The 22,682-nt window shown below is 44.0% G+C and overlaps 1 protein-coding gene across 3 annotated transcripts in view; it reads right to left on the bottom strand.

Annotated features, from left to right (window-relative positions):
* Nucleotides 1–22,682, bottom strand: part of LOC139406550 (single-stranded DNA-binding protein 3-like) — a 134,085-nt gene that overhangs the window by 81,265 nt on the left and 30,138 nt on the right. For all 3 annotated transcript variants that reach the window (XM_071149250.1, XM_071149251.1, XM_071149252.1), the window contains exons 3-4: nucleotides 20,080–20,141; nucleotides 2,537–2,621 (exon numbers count right to left, since the gene is read on the bottom strand). In XM_071149250.1, coding sequence (XP_071005351.1) covers nucleotides 2,537–2,621; nucleotides 20,080–20,141 — 147 coding nt within the window. The remainder of the gene's footprint in view (nucleotides 1–2,536; nucleotides 2,622–20,079; nucleotides 20,142–22,682) is intronic.

The raw sequence follows: 22,682 nt of genomic DNA on the forward strand, positions 1-22,682 counted from the left end.
AACCATCCCTCAGATTTTAGGATTAGCACATTATATTCCATTATCTTCTCCAAACTGGAGGGCCTACAAAGTCTTCCACCCTGGGTCATGGTGGATTCCTTCTAACCCAGCCAGGGCCACCATCATGTCTGTGGACAACAGCCCCACTCCTCAACAATACCCTGACACTGAACCAGTCAGTCAGAGATGGCACCTAAATGTGTGGACCCATACATATCCAGTCTAACACCAGAGAGCAGGTCTTCTGTTTCTCCTGTGAGAGTGACTTACTGGAGTCGTGTTTTTTCGTGTCCATGTGATCCTGGGAGACACGGCGGGGGATTAGGGCTGTTATCAGCCGGGCCGCGATAGCTACTTGGTCAGGCTGCTGGTCCAGAGGGATCGGAGGGGCTGGAGTTAATCAGACAGAGACAGGCCGCAGAGCAGCGACCCAGGGGATTCACGCCTCCACCCCCACACCCCGGTCCCCCCGCCACAGCCACGTCACAGCCCCAGATAAGGTTCTTCACACAACATTAGCCTTGTGTCTGTCTGTCCATAACGCCAACACACACAGACACGCCGGGTTCACCAGCAACACTGACAGAGTTATGGAAATGAACAGGACTGAAGGATGGGGAAGATGACTATAGACAAACTCATTGAAACATTTAATGGTTATGCATTTTCATACAGTCCAACTTTCTCAATAACCTGCTCAATCCATCCAATACAAATATACAGATAAACATCTCGAATTACAACAAACTTTCCGACCACCAACAACAATAATTTACTGTCAAATGATATTGATGACCAGTGATATTGATGTACTCCTTTCACACACACAGAGCCCTCTCAGTCCATCAATCTGGAGGTCGCCGGACGGACGGATACACTCTGACCCTTTAAACTTCATCCAGGTCAGAGGTCAAGGCAAACTGGACATTAATCCATGAACTAGAACAAAAGAGCAGGACATCTGAGCCCCAGTGACATTCCCCAGAGCCCCACTGCGGCCACACTGATTGACCACCCTACCACTGGGTAGGACAGACCCCCTCAGAGGACCTTGGAATGGAGCCCCACATCTGGACAATGGAGCAGAGGGAGGAAGTCTCAAGGACACGTGTGTGTGTGTGTGTGAATTGTGTGGGTTAGGTGCCAAACGAAGACCATGTTGGATGAGAAACGTTGTGTGTGCGCGCGCATCACTAAAAGCTTGCGAGCGGACATTGCTTTATTTATTTGTTCAGTGCCTATGTCACATTTAGATGTGTGTAAGTACTCTCTTTTCTAGGACGTCGTAACCACCAGTCCTGCTACCAACCTAGTTAGTTGGTGGTCAGAGTTAGCATGCAGGGCAGCTGACTGTTGAGACACCCAGGTAGCTAGATACCTCGGGAGATAGGCTAGGTGTTGGGAATGATTAGGCATATAGATTAATTGGAGACGCTTGTCAGATTTAATTAACCATGGGGTTTAATTAACCATGTAATTAATCTTATGCTGGTGTAATATACACTCAAAACAAATGAGTCTGTTCTGATGAGGTCTGGTCTGTTCATACTTGTCAGACTACATGGGAGTGCGGAACTGCAGAGAATTTAGAAACCGGCTAAATTTAATGTCCAGTGCAGGAATAGAACCATCATGATCCATTTCCAGAGCTCCTTCCCTAACGGCCCAGGTGAATGATAAGCTAGTAGTAATACAGTCTGACCAACATAACCTATTAGCTGCATAATCCTTACTTTAAATGTATTAAAGGTTATGTATTTAATACCACTATTTAGCATAGCCAAAACACCAGAAAAGGATAATTGTACGCTAAAATATAGCAGTGACAAAAAAATCTAAAAAATCTAACGGATTTGACTTGAGTGAGGCAGATGAAGTAAGAGGACTGCAGCTTAACCTTCAATCATTCAGGTCCTGGCACTGAGTTAGAGGTCACAATTAGTGGGCTCATTAACATGGTCATTTGCAGTCCAAGGGCTGTGTCAACAAAGAACCTCCTTTTGTAAGCTGGCCACTCTGAGGCCCTCCACACATGTTCAAGCAGCACATCAGTGCTAGCGCCAGTGGAAGCTCCAGCTCTTCTACAGATGAGAGGGTCAGGGAGGGCAAGCCCATGACCCCCAAGCCACCCCCAATCGTCCCCCATCCATCGGCCACAGCATTGTACTTAATCCAGGCCAACAGCTCACCCAGCTGCTTTATTTGCTCCGACCTTTATTGAAAACATGAGAAGGCCAATAAAAGCCTTGCAGCAGCCTGACATTTCACCTTCAGCCGACAGTTTAGGTAAAGCTCTAAGGGGTCACAGGGAGGAAGTGAGGGAGGTAGCCCGGACACTGTTTCACTGAGTTTAGGAGGATAGAACCTATTGCAGTAAGAGACGCTACAGAGACCAAACAAAACCTCATTCATATTGTGACTAAAACAATCATGTATGCAAATGTCTTAAATTGATATTGAGAAACTAACATGGATTAGAGATAGACATTCTATAGCGATGACGATGGCCACCCGTGCCTCTGACAGGTTGACTCACATAATCGTGGAAAGCCTTGGCCTCGCTGGAATGTTCACATGTCTCCCTCCGGTCTGGAGCAGCGCAGTACAGATCCCAGAATACACTATGGGGAGAAGAGGAGAGAGACAGAGAACATGGTTGGACATAGACATCAGAGTACAGCAAACACGCAGATAGTTTCAGTTTACACAACATTATCAACAGTTGGGGATGGTTCACATGACTGAGTTGGTTGGAGCATGGTGCTAATCCCATCTCTTAACACATTCATGAAAATAGAAATTGCCTCTAAACATTCGAACTGCATACTGAATCCTATTCCAACTAAACTACTGAAAGAGCTGCTTCCTGTGCTTGGCCCTCCTATGTTGAACATAATAAACGGCTCTCTATCCACTGGATGTGAACCAAACTCACTAATAGTGGCAGTAATTAAGCCTCTCTTGAAAAAGCCAAACCTTGACCCAGAAAATATATATTTTTAAATGAATCGGCCTATATCGAATCTCCCAATCCTCTCAAAAAAATTGAAAAATCTGTTGCACGGCAACTCACTGCCTTCCTGAAGACAAACAATGTATACGAAACGCTTCAGTCTGGGTTTTAGACCCCATCATAGCACTGAGACTGCACTTGTGAAGGTGGTAAATTACCTTTTAATGGCGTCAGACCAAGGCTCTGCATCTGTTCTCGTGCTCCTAGACCTTAGTGTTGCGTTTGACACCATCGGTCACCACATTCTTTTGGAGAGATTGGAAACCCAAATTGGTCTACACGGACAAGTTCTGGCCTCGTTTAGATCTTATCTGTCAGAAAGATATCAGTTTGTCTCTGTGGATGGTTTGTCCTCTGACAAATCAACTGTAAGTTTCGGTGTTCCTCAAGGTTCCGTTTTAGGACCACTATTGTTTTCAATATATATTTTACCTTGGTGATGTCATTCGGAAACAAAGTTAACATTCACTGCTATGCGGACGATACACAGCTGTACATTTCAATGAAACATGGTGAAGGCCCAAAATTGCCTGGAACCCTGTGTTTCAGACATAACGAAGTGGATGGCGGAAAATGTTTTATTTTTAAACTTGGACAAAACAGAGATGCTAGTTCTTTGTCCCAAGACACAGAGATCTGTTGGATCTGACAATTAATCTTGATGGTTGTACAGTCATCTCAATTAAAACTGTGAAGGACCTCGGCGTTACTCTAGACCCTGATCTCTCTTTTGACGAATATATCAAGACAATTTCAAGGACAGCTTTTTTCCAACTTCGTAACATTGCAAAAATCCAAAAATTATGCAGAAAAGTCCATGCATACTTTTGTCACTTCTAGATTAGACAACTGCAATCCTCTACTTTCCGGCTACCCTGATAAAGCACAAAATAAACTTTAGGTTAGTGCTAAACACAGCTACTAGAATCTTGACTAGAAGCAAAACATATTACTCCAGTGCTAGCCTCTCTACACTGGCTTCCTGTTAAGGCTAGGGCTGATTTCAAGGTTTTACTGCTAACCTACAAAGCATTACATGGGTTTGCTCCTACCTATCTCTCCCATTTGGTCCTGCCGTACATACCTACATGTACGCTACAGTCACAAGACGCAGGCCTATCATTGCCCCTAGAATTTCTAAGCAAACAGCTGGAGGCAGGGCCTATGGAACTCAATTTTTATGGAATGGTCTGCCTATCTATGTGAGAGAAGCAGACTCTGTCTCAACCTTTAAGTCTTTATTTGATACATCTCTCTCAGTCTTAGGACCATGCCACAGGACTACCCAGCCTGATGACTCCTTGCTGTCACCTGTCCACCTGGTTGTGCTGCTGATCCAGTTTCAACTGTTCTGCCTGTGGCTATGGAACTCTGACCTGTTCATCGGACGTGCTACCTTGTCCCGGACCTGCTGTTTTCGACTCGCTCTCTCTACCGCACCTGCTGTCTCTATCTCTGAATAATTGGCTATGAAAAGCCAACTGACAACCACTGTGATTATTATTATTTCACCCTGCTGGTCATCTATGAACATCTTGGCCATGAACTGTTATAATCTCCACCCGGCACAGACAGAAGAGGACTGGCCACCCCTCAGAGCCTGGTTCCTCTTTAGGTTTCTTCCTAGGTTCCTGCCTTTCTAGGAAGTTTTTCCTAGCCACCGTGCGTCTACATCTGCATTGCTTGCTGTTTGGGGTTTTAGGCTGGGTTTCTGTACAGCACTTTGAGATATCGGCTGATGTAAAAAGGGCTTATAAATACATTTGATTGATTGATTGATTGTGGGTTTGATTCCCTCATGGGACACATACTGAATGTATACATGTGTATGTGTGAAACGTAACGCTAAAATACCATCTATCACGAAGTGAAACTTGATCAAGCTGAAGTTATAAAGGGAATGAAAAAATATATATTTTAGTCCACCGCTCGCCTCAGAGCTTCAGCAAAGTGAGGTCATCTAATCGAACCATTTCATGTAGCTATCGTTCTGCTTGGCCAGAGCTGCAGGCTAATGATCTATTAGGCATTATATTTGTTAATTAAGGCAAATCCAGCACTTAAGGGCTGGAAGGGGCACCAAGTTCCAATCCAAATGCACTCTTAATTACTTAATTAAGCACCTGTTTAACTGGTCCACATTAAATTGTTCTTTCACCTAAGATATTGATTTAATGGGTAGCACATAAAAGCTGCTGATCTGACTGGGGCTCAAGAGCAATGTTACGCTTTTTCCAATCCATTCAAAGACGAAGATTCCACGATATGCATGCTTTCTGCTGAGGCGGCGAAACCAGACTTCTAACAACGTGTGATATACTGAGCACTTGATATGACTGCAAAATAGAGCAGAAAATATTAGCTGATCACCCATAACCGTGTGTAAGATATTTTGTTACAATTCATATAGAGTGATACTAAACATATGTATTTACTGCATATGGAAGGTACATTTGCATGTACTGTCTTCTTACTGTGTAAGCACAGTAAAGTAGTGAAGATACAACTTCCCTGTTTTATATCATAACAAAGCATTTCTGCTGAAGAAATGCTATTTTCTACAAGCCCCTGGCCTTCGCTCTCAGGTGTGCACTGTCTGGGTCAGCTGGACAGGCTGATGCACAGCACAGAGAAACAGAGAGGAGGGAGAGATCGAGAACAGAGGTGTGTGTGTGTGTTTGTGCGTGCGTGCGTGCGTGCGTACGTGCATGTTTTATGCGTGCATGCGTGTGTGTTGAAGGGGTCATGAAGCCTGCCCCTCAGTCACTTGACAATAAAGCCAGGCTGCATTATCATATCTATCAACTGCCGTTAAAGAGATTGCAGCTTTGTCAGAGCCGTGCCTGCCTGCCGGAGGGAGACAGCGGGATCATCTCAAATCCAATCAGCTCTCTGGGAAATGAAATAAGACACACGTTAGAGTTTGTTACTGAAAAGCCACAACTAGGTGCAAACAGGGGATGGGGACTGGAGAGCAGGGTAATCATAACCTGACACCCACCAAAGTTTCAAATAGTAACTTATAAACTGGGTGGTTTGTGCCCTGAATGCTGATTGGCTGACTGACATGGTATATCAGATCGTATATGACAAAACATGTTTTTTTACTGCTCTAATTACGCTGGTAACCAGTTTATAATAGCAATAAGGTACCTTGGGGGTTTGTGGTATATGGTCATTATACCATGTTACGTTGTGCCTAAGAACAGCCCTTAGCTGAGGTATTTTGGCCATATACCACACCCCCTCGGGCCTTATTGCTTAAGTAGATCATATCTGGGTGGGACTGCTCATGCAACACGGCTAAAAAGGTAAGACTAGCTACCTACAGGTTGAGAAGGTCAGCAGTTTATTTTTGTCAACTGAAGATTTTCATACTGTGGATACACTCTCTCCTCAGACTCCTTTAAATACATTTACTTGGCTGTGTGGAATCCCTAAGATCAATCTGGGTGTGAGATTCATAGTCCAGTTTAGAAGGCATGCAAATTCTGCCATATTCAAATTAAATGCAAGTCAAAACAATGTGGAAGTGTGGACTGACAGCATAAACAGGACATACACACTTTCCACTTCATTGTGTCCCGAACAGCGGATTAGCATCCACATTCACAAGACAATTACAACAATTAAATACCATCATGATAATTATTGCAATTAACTGTAGTCTGACAACGCCTGGAGGTAACAATGTGCCTTCCGCCATAATGGGCAGAGTAAACAGAGACACATGGTTGAAGGGGCCTAGGCATTAATCCACACACTCTAGGCTGGGGTGAGTTCCTGTCAGGCAACAGAGAAGCCATGCTAAGGAGAGGAGAAAGAAGAGAAGAGAGAAAGCCAGGTTGACTATGGCTGCTACTACTCTTATCAGCCTGAGCTTCTCTTAATGGGACAAAACGCTACAATCAAAGGCAGAAGAAAACAAAACCTTTCAGAGTGTTTATTACCCCACTGAAGTTTGCTATTCTCCTGGTATTAATGCTTGCATTGTGAGGCAACAAGAGAAACAGGCACTCCGTAGCTCTTAAAACAGCACGCCATGTAAATCAGCTGTTCTATAATTCCCTGGGAACACTCCCCTCGGACTTCGCTAATAAATTCAACATCTGACAAGGGCCAAAGAAGGAAAGAATAAAAGGAAATGTATGTTGTGTGCATATTGTTGAAGATGAGATACAATAGAATAACTCCTTTATTAATCTAACATGGGGAGGCTCAATGGTCAGGCCAGATGCTCTAGCGCAGGGATGGGGAACTGGCGGACCCCGAATCAATTCCCTCCACCCTAAAAAAGTATTCTTAATTTGCAACTCAGCCAGGGCCTCAACTTACTGTTGAGAGTTAGAATTGCAAGTTACAAGTTTTATTGGTCGTCCAACAAAGCGCTTACTTGCAGGTTCTTTCTCGACAATGCAACAAACAAACACTATAAGAAATATACATTTTAGCATTAGTATAATATAGGAAGGCGCAATTTCCAGTCCAAGATATAAATGTGTATCGGGGGAAAGGGGGGGGCAAGTGTATGAATTGAGCAGTATAATAAGAGTCAAGTAAATATTAGGAAGGTGTTCTTAATGTTTTGTACACTCAGTGTATGTTTGTGTGGGTGTGTGCATGAGTAAGTGCATGTGTGCTAAGGTGTGGAGAATAAGAGCAGGTGGTCAGTCCAGTTCAATTTTCAGCTGTCTGATGGCTGGCAGATAGAAACTGTCTCTGAGTCTGTTGGTATCAGACATTATGCTCCGATAGTCTGCCCGGCGGTAAGGGAGAGAACAACTTGTGGCTGGGGAGTGTGGGGTCCTTGAATATGCTGCGTGCCTTCCTCAGGCACCGTTTAGAGTAGATGTCCCGGATGGGAGGATGCACGGTCACAGTGATGTACTGGGCAGACTTCACCCCCCGATGAAGGGCCTTGTGGTCGTGGAGGAGCAATTCTCATACCAGGCCATGATGCAACTGGTCAGGATGGTCTCAATGGTGCAGCGGTAGTATTTGGAGAGGAACCGGGGCGGCATTCTGAATTTCTTCAGACGCCTTAGGAAGCAGAGACGCTGTTGCGCCCTCTTGACAAGAGTGGTGGTGTTGTTGGTTCATGACAAGTCCTCGGTGATGTGGACGCCCGGGAACTTAAAACTCATGACTCTGTACTGTAGTCCCGTTGATGTGGATCGGGGGCATATTCCCTACTCTGCTTCCTGAAGTCAACAATCAACTCCTTTGTTTTGCTGACGTTGATGGAGAGGTTGTTATGACACCTGTGCCTCAACCTGTTGTTTCAGCCATTTATTTCAGAAGTTTTATTTTGTTCATAAGTGTTTGTGTTAAAACCTGCTGGTTTGGACTGAATGTTTACCAACTGGCCAGCTAGCTAGTTACCTAGCCAGCTAGCTAGCAATGGAGCCCGCTACGCCTGGAATGGCTAACAAATATTTCCAATGCTGCAGAAGCGGTCTTTATTATGCTCTTGTCCGGGACAATATTAACAATCCGGAATTTCAAATGTGGCAATTGTTTGCTTGCGGGGGGGGATTCAGGTGGCTATCCTTAGCAAGCAAATTTCAATTCTGCGTGAATTTATGGGGAAAACGCAAACGAGTCCTCAACTCCTATGGCAAGACGCAGCTTGGGCTTAATGGATGTATCCCTGCATTGTCATCTGTCCCTATCCGAATGGCCTATGCTACCTGGAATTTTCCTGCTAAGGAAGTTGTTTCAATCTGCTTCTCCTCCATCTTGTAGTGGAGTAGATGGAGAACAGCAAGAGGATAGTTCCAATCAGCGCTGGTCCCATGTCACAAGTCGTGGAAAGCAAAGGCAGCCGCATGCTGCTAAACGGAGGTCTGTTTAGTGAGAGGTCTGGAGCAGATTGACATGAGAAATAGCTTCACCACCCTGGTGCCTGATCTACCTGCGCCTTCATCGCTGGGACTACCTGGGTCTGCGACAGCTGTGACGACTCCAACAGCGGCTTCGTCGTCGGGCTCGGCTCTCTTACCTCTCTCTGGATCTGACAGGGTTTTGCCTGATGTTGGAGGTCTGGACCTATCCCTGGGAGCTGCAGGTGTATGCGATCTGCTCCTCGTGGGCCCTTGAAACGTTCCACAAATTGTGTGAGGGGTAGGAATGGGTGTATTTCTCCATCCCCTTCTCTGGCCGTTGTGTTTCGTGGCCAATTCAATGGTGAGAACTTTCTCAGTACCTTGAGTAAAAACATTTGTGCTATCCAGGAGCACCAGTATAGGACATCAATAAACTGCTCCCAAACATTTTAAACCTGCATCAGGAAATTGAGTCTATCATAGTTCATGTCGGAATCAATGAAATTATGAAGGAAAGCTAAGAACAGCTGAAGATGGATTTTAAAGAACTGATTGGGTCTCTGCTTAACACCAACAAACGCATAATCTCTGGCCCTGTGCCCTCCCTAAATCATGGCATTGAACATTCAACAGACTTTTAGCTCTCCATAACTCGCTACGTGCCTTTTGCAGGTACGTGAGTGTATCATTTATTTTCAATTTTGATACCTTCTGGAAACAATGCTTGTTTAATAAAGAGGATGGGATCTACCCAAATCATTTAGGTTCCTGGATCCTTTCACAGCATTATAAGGCAGGAAGAGTAGCTGCTGCCTTGGAGCAGCTAATGGGGATCCTTAATAAATACAAATAGAGTGCCAGTTCACTTACCTCCTCACTATAGGCGGACTCATCATTGTTGGTTTTCAGGCCTACAACCGTGGCGTCGTCAGCAAACTTGATGATGGAGTTGGTGTCGTGCTAAACCACACAGTCGTGCGTCAACAGGGAGTACAGCAGAGAGAGGACTGAGGACACACCTCTTGGGGTGGCCCTGTGTTAAGAGTCAGTTTGTAGGTGTTGTTGTTGTCAATCCTTACAGCCTGTGACTTGCGCGTCAGAAAGTCCAGGATCCAGTTACAGAGGGTGGTGTCCAGACCCAGGGTTCTGAGCTTGATGTCGAGCTTGGAGGGAACAATAGTGATAAATGTTGAACTGTAGTCAATGAACAGCATTCTCAAAGGTGTTCCTCTTGTCCAGATGCGTTACGGCTCTGTGAATAGCGATAGAAATAGCATCTTCCATGGATCTGTTGGAGCAGTAGGTAAATTGAAGCCTCTCCAAGCACTTCATGATGACAGAGGTGACCGCGGCAGGGTGATAGTCATTTGGGCATGTCACCTTGTTTTTCGGGCACTGGGACAATAGTTGTCCAGCAGGTGGGGACGACAGCCTGGGACGGGGACAGGATGAAGATGTCTGGTTGGCACCCACTCGGAGGATGCGGCCAGAGATGAGCCGGTGGCTATGTTAGTATTCAAGCTTTTGAGAGTTTTACTCATGTCAGCCTCAGTGCGTAAAAGCACCTAGTGGTCTGGAGAAGCGAGTCTCTTCCTGGATGGCTCTGTATTGTCTGCCTTGAAGGGGGCATAGAATGTGTTAAGCACGTCTGGGAGGAAGGCTTCAGTGGGTACCGCACTGCTGGATATGCCTTTGTATTTTTGCATCCCTAATGGATTTGCGGAGCACGTACCTGCTTGCCTTGAACGACTCATCAGGGTTTGTTCTACTGACATTGAATGCTGCAGTTCAGGCTTTCAACATTGTACGGATGGATATCTCTGTTCATCCAGGGTTTTTGGTTTGGATATGTCCGGTATGTAATTGTGGGTACAACATCAACAACACATTTCCTAATGAGGCCTGTGACTGACAATATATATTCCTCAAATGTTGATGGATGAGTCCTTGGTGAAAATTTGAACATGTTCCAATCAGCATTCTCAAAATAATCCTGCAGCTTTGAGACTGCCCTATCTGTCCAGCACCTCAATATTCTCTGTGTTGATGGCTCTTTCTTGAGTTGCTGCTTGTAGGCGGGGAGGAGGAACAGAGAGACGTGTTCTGACCTGCGTTGTAAGTGTCACGGATGTTGGTGTATACATGGTCAAGCACACTGAATCCTCATGTGTGACAGGATAGATGTTGGTGATATTTTGGGGAAATGTGTTTTAGACGGGCTTAGTTTTAGTCACCACCAACAAAGACTGCTACCGGGTGAGAGTATCATTGCTGGCTAATGATCTTGTACAGTTTGCTGAGTGCGCTGTGCTTGCTTATGGCGGTATGTACACAGCTGTGATAAGACACCTGAATTTCCTCTGGATATGTTTTATTTTATTTAACTCGGCAAGTCAGGCAAGTCAGTTAAGAACAAATTCTTATTTACAATGACGGCCTACCGGGGAACAGTGTTTGGGGGCAGAACGGATTCGATCCAGCAACCTTTCGGTTACTGGCCCAACGCTTTAACAACCAAGCTACCTGCCACGCCAAAATGGATATACGGTAGTGAAATATATACAGCCTTATTCAAAAATATTTTCAGTTGTTTTTTTCCACCTTCAATCTACACACAATACCCCATAACCAAATCCAAAACTTTTTTTAGAAACTTCAGCAACTTTACCAAAAATAAAAATGGAAATATCACATTTACATAAGAATTCAGACCCTTTACTGAGTACTTTGTTGAAGCACCTTTGGCAGCGATTACAGTCGAGTCTTCTTGGGTATGATGCTACAAGCACACCTGTATTTGGGGAGTTTCTCCCATTTTTCTCTGCAGATCCTCTCAAGCTATGGCCGGTTGGATGGGGAGCGTCGCTGCACAGCTATTTTCAGGACTCTCCAGAGATGTTTGATCGGGTTCAAGTCCGGGCTCTAGCTGGGCCACTCGAGGACATTCAGAGACTTGTCCCGAAGCCACTCCTGCGTTGTCTTGGCTGTGTGCTTAGGGTCATTGTCCTGTTGGAAGGTGAACCTTCACCCCAGTCTGAGGTCCTGAGCGCTCTGGGGTAGGTTTTCATCAAGGATCTCTCTGTACTTTGCTCTGTTCATCTTTCCCTCGATCCTGATTAGTCTCCCAGTCCCTGCCACTGAAAAACATCCCCACAGCATGATGCTGACACCACCACGCTTCACCGTAGGGATGGTGGCAGGTTTCCTCCAGACGTGACGCTTGGCATTCAAGCCAATCTTGGTTTCATCAGAGCAGATAATCTTGTTTCTCATGGTCTGATGGTCTGAGAGTCTTTAGGTTCCTTTTGGCAAACTCCAAGCGGGTTGTCATGTGCCTTTTCCTGAGGAGTGGCTTCCACCAGGCCACTCTACCATAAAGGCCTGAACGAGATGGTTGTCCTTCTGGAAGTTTCTTCCATCTCCACAGAGGAACTGTAGAGCTCTGTCAGAGTGACCATCAGGTTCTTGGTCACCTCCCTGACCAAGGCCCTTCTCCCCCAATTGCTCACTTTGGCCGGGGGCAGCCAGCTCTAGGAAGAGTCTTGGTGGTTCCAAACTTCTTCCATTTAAGAATGATGGAGGCCACTGTGTTGTTGGGGACCTTCAATACTGCACAATTTTTTTGGTACCCTTCCCCAGATCTGTGCTTCGACACAATCCTGTCTCGGTGCTCTAGGACCATTCCTTCGACTTCATGGCTTGGTTTGAGCTTTGACATGCACTGTCAACTGTGGAACCTTAAATATACAGTTGAAGTCGGAGGTTAATATACACTTAGGTTGGAGTCATTAAAACTAGTTTTTCAACCACTCTTCAAATTTCTTGTTAACAAACTATAGTTTTGGCAAGTCAGTTAGGACATCTACTTTGTGCATGACAAGTAATTTTTCCAACAATTGTTCACAGACAGATTATTTCACTTACAATTCACTGTATCACAATTCTAGTGGGTCAGAAGTAATACTTATTTTCCACCATAATTTGCAAATTAATTCATAAAAAATCCTACAATGTGATTTTCTGGATTTTTTTTCTCATTTTGTCTGTCATAGTTGAAGTGTACCTATGATGAAAATTACAGGCCTCTCATCTTTTTAAGTGGGAGAACTTGCACAATTGGTGGCTGACTAAATACTTTTTTGCCCCACTGTATGGGCTGAAAGTAACCACAAAGCCCCACTTACAGCCTGATTATACCTGTTTTATAAAATATAACCAGGAGATTTAGGATGGGGTAAGTCTGTTTTGCTTGACTTCTTTTCTTTGCCCCTCGCAAGGATGAATTTCAGCTGGAAGCAATTTGAGGGATGATCCATGTACATAGTATTGTGGTGAGGTTCTGAGAGGGTGACTGAGTGGATGTCCATTGAAAACTGGTTAAAACAATTGATTTGGGCAACAAATGAAGAGGGCTAATGAAACAATCAACACCTGCACCCCTCTCGGAACCCTGGCTTTATCCCTGCGTCCATAACAACAGATGTGGATGACCTACCCCCCACCTCCAACCCACCGCAACCTGTAGCTCCCCCCCTCAGCCCATTCAGGCCTGCACGGCCCAACTGGAAAAAAAAAAATAGCCAAATCCCATACCCTGGGTTAACACAAAAGAGACTGGAATGCAAGGAGTTAATCTGTTAGGGGTCTCTCTGCAAACAAAGGACAAGCCTCCAGACAAAGGTTGAGGGAGTGGGAGCAGAGGGGGGGGGTTGGCTTTCCCTTACCATCTGGACCCTTTGTTTGGGGGAGGAGGTTGGTGAAGGGGGAGGTATCCTGGTGAAGGGGGAGGGGTCCAGTGAGCCTCCCCATCCAGTGCTGCAGCCCCAGACAGACAACCCAGCTAGCACATAACATTCTGAGAACCATATGTTTCTTAGAACGTGGTTGTCCTATGGTTATTTTGCAAACAACTTTCCCACAACTTTCTGGAAATGGTGCAGAATAATTGCTTGGCTTTGTAACATTCTCAGCACATTTAAGGCACTTGAAAAAAAACACTATTTTCTTGGTATTTCATTACTTTAACAGTGCTAGAGGGGTCACTACAGACCCAGGTTCGATCTCGGGCTGTATCACAACCGGCTGTGATCGGGAGTCCCATATGGTGGTGCACAATTGGCCCAGTATCGTCTGGGTTAGGGGAGGGTTTGGCCAGGGTAAATAAGAATTTGTTCTTAATCTCTGAGCACGGAACCCGGTAGCGGGATGAAATTCGACAACGTACGGTGATCGCTAGATAAATAGTCATATTAAACATTCATGAAAATACAAGTGTCTCACATGTTTCGAAAGCCTAGAATCTTGCTAATCCAACTGCATTGTCAGATTTAAAAAAGGATTTACTGCTAAAGAATATGATGCGACTATCTGAGGATAGAGCCCCATAAAAAAACGACTATTTCAACCAGCACAGGCGTAACAAAATCACAAACTGCAATAAAATAAATTGTTTACCTTTGACGATCTTCCTCTGTTTGCAATCCCAATGCTCATTGTTACACAATGAATGGTCTTTTGTTTGATAAAATCAATTTTTATAGCCTAACACGAAACATTTTGTGAACCGCTTGTGTCGTGAATTCCGTCTCATTCCATTTTCGACGACACATTCGAGGTAAATACACACGCAATGGTTTCATTGCAATCAACTGGTTTGTTTGTAACACAACCAAACCTGATGGGTCATTTCACGGGACGTATTGACTGAAAGAAACCAATTTGAAGACAACAAGTAATGACATCATTTGGCACCACTGATTTGCCCGCTGTTTCGTTGATTGACTGTATTTTAACCCAATGACCACTGATCGTCTTGAAATCTATCTGGGTAGATAGCCAATGAGCTGAGGTAAACGGCAATATGTAATGTTTATGTGTTGGAAGACCAACCCATGTAGTAAACTCCGGCATAAAGAGGTTAATTCGCCATTGACGATTCATACCGGATGGAGCAACGCATGTTGCGCACAGCATTGTTTTGGTAAAGTGCATATTCAGCTGTTTATATATCAATCAGTATGGCGACTAAGTCTGGAAAAGCAAAATCTAAGTCTAGATATACAGATGTACACACAATTTTAGAAGAAATTGATCGAGGACGATTCATTTAGCGATTCCCAAATGGAGGAATATTTTTTGAACGGAGAGGACGTGTTGGACTGGTAAGTTCTTCTCATGCTAATGCTGTTGTTTGAAATTAATAATATAAAATAGTATTTGTGAAATGAAATAGCCTATTTGAGGCTGTTGAGGGGAGGGCAGGCCCACAACAATGGCCAAAGTGAAATGGAGACAGTAGATACAGCTGGTCTGTCATAATATAATAGAGACAGTAGATCTAGCTGAAATGTCATAATATAAATGAGACAGTAGATCTAGCAGGTCTATAATAATATATTCAACCTTATGTTCCCTGTACTCTATATATATCTGTTTATTATACCTGTTGCTACAGGGCTCATATGTGAAACTATTCTAACTGAACATTTTCTTTCACAGTGACACTGACTCCGAATGGGGGCCCCCAGTGCCAAGGTGTCCATCCCCCACTGAAGCTGGTTCATCCAGCTCCTGCCACAAGTGGTGTTCATCTGCCCAAATGTATTTCTGCAGGCATGGATGTGCTATGGCACCTGGCATCAGCAGCATAATATTGTGTAGAGGACTGAGGGTCTTCCAAACATTGAAAGTGTTATTTTGTAAATGTATATATTTTTTTCATGTTTTTTCTAAAAAAAAAAATGGGGGGGGGTGTGTTAGAATACCATTTTGGTATTTTGTATATATAGTTATCCCATTCAAAATCCAATTTGGCCACTTGGGTACATTTGGGCTACTTGTGTGGGACACCTGGGTGACTTCATGATAAATGTCATGTAGCACACTCATTTTGGAAGTTATCATTCTGAAACTTTGCACAAGTACTGTTGCCCTCTTATGTTTTTCACTGAAATTGTCCCCATCATCCTATCTGACTGTTTGTTTTATCTTGTTCATTTTAAAGATGATACAACAATAAAAAATAAAAAAGTATGTTTTTTTCATTATATTATCTAAACCAGATCTATTGTGTTATATTGTCCTACATTCAATTCACATTTACACAAACTTCAGTGTTTTCTTTCAAAGGGTACCAAGAATATGCATGTCCTTGGTTCTGTGCCTGAGCTACAGGCAGTTAGATTTGGGTATGTCTTTGGGCGGAAATTGAAAAAAGTAGGGGGTAGCTCTAAGAGGTTACTGACTTGCCTAGTTAAATGAAGGTTACATTTAAAAAATGACATTGCCATCGATAAAATGCAATTGTGTTCATTGTCCGTCGCTTATGCCTTTCCATACCATAACCCCTCCGCCACCATGGGGCTCTCTGTTCACAAAGTTGACACCAGCAAAGCGCTCGCCCACATGACGCCATACCTTCGGTCTGCCATCTGCCCAGTATAGTTAAAACCAGGATTCATCCGTGAAGAGCACACTTCTCCAGCGTACGACGCCAAACTGCAGTCAGGTCAAGTCCCTGGTGAGGACGAAGAGCACACAGATGAGCTTCCCTGAGATGTTTCTGACAGTTTGTGCAGAAATTCTTTGGTTGTGCAAACCCAGTTGGCTGGTCTGACGACCCCGCAGGTGAAGAAGCCGGATGTGGAAGTCCTGGGCTGGCATGGTTACACATGGTCTGCGGTTGGACATACTGCCAAATTCTCTAAAACGATGTTGGAGGCAGCTTATGCTAGAAAGATTTACATTAAATGATCTGTCAACAGCTCTGATCGACATTCTTGCAGTCAACATTCCAATTACACGCTCCTTAAAAACTTGAGATATCTGTGGCATTGTGTTGTGTGACCAAACTACACATTTTAGAGTGGCCTTTTATTGTCCCTTGCACAAGGTATACCTGTGTAATGATCATGTTGTTTAATCAGCTTCTTGATATGCACACTTGTCAGTTGGATGGATGGATGATCTCTGAACCATTTTCTGCACAACATTTGAGATAAATAAGCTTTTGATGCTTATGGACAATTTCTAGATGTGTTTTCAACTCGTGTTAAGTGTGTTCAGGTGTGGTGGCGCAGCCACTAATCCTGGCCACACCTTAATGAGTGCTTGTTTAGTTTGAAATGGGGTCTGTTTGAATATACAAAAATGTAACAGCTTTGTATATGTTAAAAAACATGGCATGCTAACTCTATCCTGATGGCGAAGTGGACTAATTCCATGGATAGAGAACAGAAAAATATAGCTTTGAATCTCACTGATAAAAAAAGGAATGCATTTCCACGATTAATGCCTAAGGAAATGAATTTCAATGTGTCCTATTCAGTAGCAGTGCCTGGAATTCCAAAAAGTTAACCCAAAATATGCTAGCCGTGTTATTAAAACACTTTCAGAGCGTCAATAAAACCTACCAGGAAAACTTAAGGAACTGGAGTAAAATGCTCTCTGAAACTCCCTGCAACTGAAAAAATATTTTCTATAAAAAGGACAGTAAAATTGAATGTTTTTTAAACAGTCAGAAAACATGGCTTCGTTACCACAACCAATGCGAAACCCAAATACATACGTTCCCACAACTTCAAATGAACCAAATGTGCTAGCTGGGAACCCTCCACTGGGGCCCTGCTCAGCTAATAACCTGCCTACTCTCCGACTGCTCACACGCGCACGCGCACACGCACACGCACACACACACACACACACACACGAGGCTCCCTCAAACCATGTCTCAGCACATCAACAAACCCTGAGACTTTACAACTTCTCTAGAGGGTTAGGCAACGTGAAAGTAAACTTTATCTAAAAAAAGGTATGTTTGTATATGTCAATCTGTCTGCAACTCTGGTAGCTTTTCAAGTGAAATCTGTCAGACGGAGGGAACACAGGCTCTCTTAAGGGCCATTATGAGCTGTGTAAACATGATTCACAATTAAAGCATGTTGGCGATTCAGGGAGAAGAATGCAGCTGAAAGACCCCTGTTCAGAGATTGAGGGTAGAGGGGCTTTTCGGGATGAGCAGCGCTGGACAAACAAAGACTGCCTGTGAACTCACTCCCTCTCTCTCTCTCCTTCGATCTCTCTCTGTCTCTTCATCTGTCAACTGGAGGAGAACCCAGGCATGGGCGTTTCCTTCTCATCCAGTGAGACTGAGAGAAATACGTGTCAGCCTGTCAGTCCAGAGGCAGACCACTTCCAGATAGCAAATACACTGAAGAATTGTTTTGGCATTAACACCTCTGAAAGGTCGGCTAAAACATATACAGCACAAGCTGGTTCTACGAATATCATGGATAGAGATCATAATGAGTTAGCTGTTTTTTTACTCTGGCCAGAAACTATAAAAGCTATTTACAGTATAACAGGTATACAGTTGTGGCCAAAAGTTTTGAGAATGACACAAATATTAATTTTCAAAGTCTGCTGCTTCAGTTTGTACGATGGCAATTTGCATATACTCCAGAATGTTATGAAGAGTGATCAGATGAATTGCAATTAATTGCAAAGTCCCTCTTTGCCATGCAAATGAACTGAATCCCCAAAAAACATTTCCACTGCATTTCAGCCCTGCCACAAAAGGACCAGCTGACATCATGTCAGTGATTCTCTCATTAACACAGGTGTGAGTGTTGACGAGGACAAGGCTGGAGATCGCTCTGTTAAGCTGATTGAGTTCGAGTAACAGACTGGAAGCTACAAAACGAGGGTGGTGCTTGGAATCATTGTTCTTCCTCTGTAAACCATGGTTACCTGCAAGGAAACACGTGCTGTCATCATTGCTTTGCACAAAAAGGGCTTCACAGGCAAGAATATTGCTGCCAGTAAATCAACCATTTATTGGATCATCAAGAACTTCAAGGAGAGCGGTTCAATTGTTGTGAAGAAGGCTTCAGGGCGCCCAAGAAAGTCCAGCAAGCGCCAGGACCGTCTCCTAAAGTTGATTCAGCTGCGGGATCGGGGCACCACCAGTACAGAGCTTGCTCAGGAATGGCAGCAGGCAGGTGTGAGTGTATCTGCACGCACAGTGAGGTGAAGACGTTTGGATGATGGCCTGGTGTCAAGAAGGGCAGCAAAGAAGTCACTTCTCTCAAGGAAAAACATCAGGGACAGACTGATATTCTGCAAAAGGTACAAGGATTGGACTGCTGAGGACTGGGATAAAGTCATTTTCTCTGATGAATCCCCTTTCTGATTGTTTGGGGCATCCGGAAAAAAGTTTGTCCGGAGAAGACAAGGTGAGCGCTACCATCAGTCCTGTGTCATGCCAACAGTAAAGCATCCTGAGACAATTCATGTGTGGGGTTTCTTTTCAGCCAAGGGAGTGGGCTCACTCACAATTTTGCATAAGAACACAGCCATGAATAAAGAATGGTACCAACACATCCTCCGAGAACAACTTCTCCCTACCATCCAGGAACAGTTTGGTGACGAACAATGCCTTTTCCAGGATGATGGAGCACCTTGCATAAGGCAAAACATCAATATTTTGGATCCATGGCCAGGAAACTCCCCAGACCTTAATCCCATTGAGAACTTGTGGTCAATCCTCAAACTAAAACCCACAAATTCTGACAAACTCCAAGCATTGATTATGCAAGAATGGGCTGCCATCAGTCAGGATGTGGCCCAGAAGCTAATTGACAGCATGCCAGGGTAGATTGCAGAGGTCTTGAAAAAGAAGGGTCAACACTGCAAATATTGACTCTTTGCATCAACTTCATGTAATTGTCAATAAAAGTCTTTGACACTCATGAAATGCTTGTAATTATACTTCAGTATTCCATAGTAACATCTGACAAAAATATCTAGACACTGAAGCAGCAAACTTTGTGAAAATGTATATTTGTGTCATTCTCAAAACTTTTGGCCACGACTGTACATACACAGTAAGCATAACTTCACTTTTAAAGTAATACTGACTATGCTCCAATTTGAGGGAAATGGAACTTATTTGAGTTGGGTTCCATTTTATTATCAGGGCAAGTTCATCATCCAGTGAAGAGAGTACAGTGAACCCACAGCACTGACGTCAGAAGACATTGCGCTTAGCATTCCCCAGAAATGACCTCCTCACTCCTACACATTCTTTCATGTCATTATGTGTGCTTTCATGTCGTGAATAAATTGCAGCTGAGAGTGTGTTTACAGTGTGTGGTGTTAAATGGGCATCTTTGTAAAATCGCTCTGGATTAGAATGTCTGCTAAATGACTCAAATGTCAAATGTACATAGACAGTGCACGTACCACCACCATGAGTGAAGGAATCCAGGGGGCTCCCCCAGTGTAATGTTCTTCTCCCATCGGATCTAGGAGAGGAGGAAGATAGTGGAGAGACAGAGAGTGATACAAAGAGGGAGAGAGAGTTAAGACTCCACTGCATGTGCATCCATAATGCATAAAACACCACATCTCACTCCACTTCCACCTCAGACAGACACGCAGTAAGAATGGAGTGCAGAGAGTGTGGTTCTGACTCTAAAAACATCTTAGGAGCAGCTCTTCACGCTTCAAACACCTACTCCCCATATCTGGTCACTGAGATAAGATCAACCCAGAGATTGCTAGCTACCACACTCAGCCCTATTATCACTGTCTGTGGCCACTGTGTAAGCTTCAGTATATTGCAGGTACTGTGCGTAGCCTCCCTTGTGTACCAAGATTTCTCCGCCTCTCATCTCATAAGTAGGACCCAGGGTTCTTGCCTTTGTGACTTGACCAGGAAAAGTTCATGTAACTAGGGCCAGGACCTTTTCTTGGTCAGGGTCACATGATCGGGCAACAACTCATACAAGTGAGCCTTAAAACGTGGCATGTAATAGAGGCTACCTGCAATGCACTGTAGTTCTAAGGCATATGTCTTGTGATCTACACTATATTGTAGGTGGATAATCTCCTATAAACCCCACAGCTGGTGGATGAGACTGAGTTGTGTGTGGGACAGAGAAGCTGTTTTAGGAGGTGTTCTGCTGTGAAGGGGAGGGGCTGTGGGGACTGACTGTGTCCCTGGGGGACAGGGTCGTGTGCAGGGGGAGGATGGGAGGTTAATTGAGAGGCAGTAGGAGAGTCCAGGCGATAGCTCTCATTAGGTGCACTGAGCAGGTGTGTTTTTCTTCAGCCTACCTGTGGGGACTGAATTTTCTTATCTGTTCAGGGATTTTGGGGGGAGAGGAGGGTTGGAATGGGACGGGATGAACATGCTTTGGAGAGGTCCTGAGACTGACAGGCCTATATTAATGTAGTAATTGAATTGGAGTGACGTGGCTGACTGTAGCACTGTTGACATCTATTTGATGAAAAGAGACAATATAGTTGGAAGTATCATTACCAGGATAAGTTATAAAAGCATTTTATTTTTTATAATGTGTACTTACTCATAGCCTATGAAGGACAAGCAGAGTACCAGAAAATAATGGTTTGAAAACATCCCTGATCAGCATCTCTGCATTATACTTTGTATGAGATTTCATACATTCAAGACACAACTACAGTACAAGCAAATTACCTTGACCCTGGCCTCTGCATGCATGTCTCATGGACGTGGACTTTGTGAGGAGCGGTGTCTTCGTCCCATTGCCTGTGACCCATAACTTAACCCCTATCCAGCAGCACACCATTAACACTCCATCTCAGGGAGGAGATTCACCCAGGAGGGTTCTGCTATCAGAACCTCACTTCAGCCCTGCTACTTAAAGTGGAACTGACAGTATTTTAGCTAAATTAAAATCTGTTCATATACACTCCCAGGAATATATAAATATTTTTTTACATTTTCTGACAAGCGTGTTTGGGAATTACATATACTAATGCATTTGTGAAAATTCTATAGCAATATAGTGTGGGAAAGTGGCTGTGCGCTTGGACAATTAATAAGTAAACAAAACCTAATAAAAACATTGTCTCGTCCAGGACCAGAATCTGCGCAGAGGTACAGTAGGCCTACATGCAAACAAGCCATTTGCCACAAGGGCCTGCCATCATTCACTTTGAACTGGACTGTGTGTTTACAAGCAGTTGCAACAGCGTGACTTTAGATCATTAGAACGCATTCATCAAAAGCCATAAAATACACTTGAATGAATTTCTGCAAATATGTAGCTAAATACCACAGGAGTCACCTAAAACCCTCAAACTTTTACAGATGCACAATGGAGAGCATCCTGTTAGGCTGTATCACCGCCTGGTAAGGCAACTGCACCGCCTGCAACCGCAGGGCTCTCCAGAGGGTGGTGCGGTCTGCCCAACACATCACCAGGGACAAACTAGCTGCCCTCCAGGACACCTACAGCACCCGATGTCACAGGAAGGCCAAAAAGATCACCAAGGACAACAACCAACCGAGCCACTGCCTGTTCACCCCGCTATCATCAAGAAGGCGAGGTCAGTACAGGTGCATCAAAGCTAGGACAGAGAGACTGAAAAACAGCTTCTATCTCAAGGCCAACAGACTGTCAAATAGACATCACTAGCACATTAGAGGCTGCTGCCTATATACATATACTTTAATAAATCACTGGCCACTTTAATAAATGAACACTAGTCACTTCAATAATGTTTACATATTTTGTATTACAAAACTCATATGTACATACTGTATCTTAGTCTATGCCATTCTGACATTGCTCATCCATATATTTATATATTCTTAAATCCATTCCTTTACTTAGACTTGTGTGTATATGTTGGGAAATTGTTAGATATTACGTGTTAGATATTACTGCACTGTTGGAGCTAGAAACACAAGCATTTTGCTACACCCGCAATGACATCTGCTAACACGTGTATGTGACCAATAACATTTGATTTGATTTGAGTCCTCCTACATTTGGGGACTTTACAGTCCTATTGAT

Source organism: Oncorhynchus clarkii, chromosome 4 (assembly GCF_045791955.1).
Source record: "Oncorhynchus clarkii lewisi isolate Uvic-CL-2024 chromosome 4, UVic_Ocla_1.0, whole genome shotgun sequence".
NCBI classification, from domain to species: domain Eukaryota; kingdom Metazoa; phylum Chordata; class Actinopteri; order Salmoniformes; family Salmonidae; genus Oncorhynchus; species Oncorhynchus clarkii.